We start from the raw sequence: 3566 nt of genomic DNA, 5'->3' as shown, positions 1-3566 counted from the left end.
ACTCGAGCATAAGATAGCAAACAGTTGGTGAGCCAGGGAGAGCTGAGACAGAAAGCGGGAGGGCACCCCTCCACATTCCAGACCTATGACAGGGCTACCTGACAGGATTTCCCAACAATATATTTGGCATCCCTGTTTGTGGGACCCCCAGCACACTGCCAGTGGTTTAGTCAGCAGATTAACCACTTCAAGACTGAGCTGTTTAATCGGCAGGGAACTATTCTAATCAAAGCGGGCCAGTTTGACTAGGCGGGGCTGCCCGTTAAGGCCATTTTTAAAAGGCCGATTTTGTTCTGCCGTGTTGCTATAATAAGGATCTTAAAATGAAATATTAAAGGCAGCCTTTTCTTCTGAGGAGGCCCTCCCGTTCAATAAGTCATGAGCCGTTTTACACTCCTTTAATATGCTGAGAAAGGAACCTGTGTTGAGATTATGGTAACGCATAAAGGAACCTTAAATTTAATCAGCTCATGATCAAAAAGGTAAGTTATGAATCATCCAAAGCTCCTTTGCTCTCTGGACACCCCCTTGTCTGCTATGAAAATTAATATTTTATTTTTTTTACAGCGTAATCCTTTTATGATGTCCTCCATACCAAAACCCAAAAAAATTTTTTGCTTAATTTTCCTTAACTACCTTAAATATATAAATACATCATATTTAAAAGGAAATTTACTTAATTTTAACTATTTAATCTGGGAAACGATCAATTTTCCCCTTCTTCTCTCCCAATCCCCCCCCCTCCCCCTTTTCCCCCCCGTCCGTTGTCTCTCCTCCATTTATATACCTACTTTTACCTTCTCTGGATCTTATAGTCAACTTTAAATTGGATAAACTATTCCAGCATGGGAACTCCCATTCTTCTATGATCTCTTTATTGATTTTTTAAATTTAATCTCCTTACTGATTTTTCCAGTATTTCGCAGCCTTGATTCCTGCGGTCATCCATAAATTAAGTCGCAGCTCAATATCTCATAAGAACATAAGAGACGCCAATGTTGGATCAGGCCAAAGGCCCATCCAGTCCAACACCCTGTGTCACACAGTGGCCAGAAATACCAGTGCCATCAGGAGGTCCAGCAGTGGGGCCAGGACATTAGAAGCCCTCCCACTGTTGACCCCCCCCAAGCACCAAGATGACAGAGCATCACTTGCCCCAGAGTCCCTATCTATACCTTGTGGCTAATAGCCACTAATGGACCTCTGTTCCATATGCTTATCTAATTCCCTCTTGAAGCCGTCCATGTTTGTAGCCGCCACCACTTCATGTGGCAGTGAATTCCATGTGTTAATCACTCTTTGGGTGAAGAAGGACTTCCTTTTATCCGTTCTAACCCGACCGCTCAGCAATTTCATGGAGTGCCCACGAGTTCTTGTGAGAAAGGGAGAAAAGTACCTCTTTCTCTACCTGCTCTATCCCATGCATAATCTTGTAAACCTCAATCATGTCACCCCTCAGCCGTCGTTTCTCCAAGCTAAAGAGCCCTAAGCGCTTTAACCTCCGTTTCATACAAAGATTTTTTTCATACATTCTAATGGTATAATTTCTGGATCTAAAGGGACTTCTGCTATTTCTTTCATCACTTTGATGGCTTTATACCAAAAACAAATTAATTTGTAGACACTGCCACCGTATAATGTATGAGAACAGCATTCTTCCATCTAAATTTCCAGCATCAACTTTAGGAGATATGTTTTTTCTTTATTCTAATTGTTTGCCATGATGGGGGGGGGAGCTGCTGTTTAGAATTTCCACGTTAGGCTTCAGTGTTCTTGGGTCAGCCTTAAGAAATATCATGAAGGAGCTGGGAAGAACTTGAAGTCAACATCTTCTAGGGGTCTTGTTTCCTATTTGGGTCACAAGGTTTTCTCCCTTTCAGGCTTGCCCGGTCCTGTGTTTGACCTGGAATTGTCAGAACAGCAGGAACGCCAAGTGAAGTTGACGTGGACACCTGGAGACGATCACAACAGTCCCATCTTGCGTAAGGAACAGGAATGAATGTATGGTGCCTAGAGAAAAGTGTTGCCAGTTGGTGTCGTGGTTAGGAGCGTGGACTCTACTCTGGGAGAACCGGGTTTGATTCCCCACTCCTCCCCCATGCAGCTGCTGGTGTGACCTTGGGTCAGTCGAAAGTTCTCTCAGAGCTGTTCTCTCAAGAGCAGTTCTCAAAAGAGCTCTCTCGGCCCCACCTGCCTCACAGGGTGTCTGTTGTGGGGAGGGGAAGGGAAAGGAGTTTGTAAGCTGCTCTGAGACTCCTTTGGGTAGTGAAGGGCGGGGGTATAAATCCAATCTCTTCTTCTTCAAGTGGGAATCCTCATCCAGAAGCTGAACATTCTTGTTTTACCATCCAGACTTTTATATGAGAGTGCTTGGGGTCACCTTCACGAAGGGCGGGGTATAAATCCAATCTCTTTTTCTTCTTCTTTTACCTCACAGGGTGTGTGTTGTGGGGAGGGGAAGGGAAAGGAGGCACTAAGTGTCTCATTTGCAACTGACAGGTCCCTGCCTGCAGTTTGGCATTTAAGCTCAAATCCTTTCTGCCCTGAGTTTTAAAGGAAAGAAGAGATTGGATTTATACCCCACCCTTCACTACCCAAAGGAGTCTCAGAGTGGTTTACAATCCCTTCCGCTTCCCCTCACCACAACAGACACCCTGTGCGATAGGTGGGGCTGAGAGAGCTCTTTCAAGGACTGCTGGTGAGAGAACAGCTCTGAACGAACTTGTGACTGATGTGACTGACCCAAGGTCACACCAGCAGCTTCAAGTAGAGGAGCGGGGGAATCAAACCAGGTTCTCCCAGATTAGAGTCCACAATCCTAACCACTACACCAAAATTAAGGTGGTTAATAAGATGGGGTACACCTAGGATTTTTACAAAGGCTGGCTGCATCTCCTTGGATTTTTCCGCATTCTCATCTTCCTCGCTTGTAAGTTTCTGTTTATTCCAGTGTATGTGTGTGCGTTTCTGTTACACATGTGTTTTTCTCCCTCTAGTGGTGTATTCAGTATTACACCAGTGTATGTCTGGCATAAAAACCTGCAGTTTAAATCTGCAGGGAGATATGCTGGACAAAGGCCTATTACGCATAAACATCTTGCTGCAGATTTTTCGAGCAGTCGAGTCCTTAAGCTTGACTTCGGATCCTGTGGGTGCGCTATGCACCATTCTTTCCCCCCAGTTTCTTTCCCCCCAGGTTATTTTTTTTTGAGCAAAAAAAAAAAAAAAAAAAACCCCAAACCATGCACTTTTAAAAATCGAGGTGGGAATGTCAATAAGTGCGGGGGTGGTGCCCAATTTTTTTTAAAAAAATTTACACCATCGCTCTATTGCAGCTGCACAATAGCGTCAAGGAAGGGCCTTCCATTTAAATCCCCCTGGTTCAGTGTTGTGGGTACCTTTTAGGGTTAGTTCCTTGAAGGAAAGGGAACACAAATGGTGTGTGGGGGGAAAACTCTTGAAACTGATTAGACGACTTTGAAATTGACTGGGAAGCCCCATTTTCCTCATTGCCAAGCACTAGGGGATTCTCTGCTGTGTTATTGGCCCCTGGGGAAAAATGGGAA

General features: G+C 44.5%; 1 protein-coding gene across 1 annotated transcript in view; it reads left to right on the top strand.

Annotated features, from left to right (window-relative positions):
• The window catches only part of LOC107111386 (neural cell adhesion molecule L1-like), a gene marked incomplete at its 3' end in the record, with an annotated part of 97915 nt that overhangs the window by 72651 nt on the left and 21698 nt on the right, over positions 1–3566 (top strand). The window contains exon 16 of the mRNA XM_015412352.1: positions 1881–1982. Within this exon, the coding sequence (XP_015267838.1) occupies positions 1881–1982 (102 nt within the window). The remainder of the gene's footprint in view (positions 1–1880; positions 1983–3566) is intronic.

This window comes from Gekko japonicus, unplaced genomic scaffold (genome assembly GCF_001447785.1).
Source record: "Gekko japonicus isolate JY-2015 unplaced genomic scaffold, Gekko_japonicus_V1.1 scaffold4159, whole genome shotgun sequence".
NCBI lineage: Eukaryota > Metazoa > Chordata > Lepidosauria > Squamata > Gekkonidae > Gekko > Gekko japonicus.
This window is presented reverse-complemented; position numbering and strand designations above follow the sequence as displayed.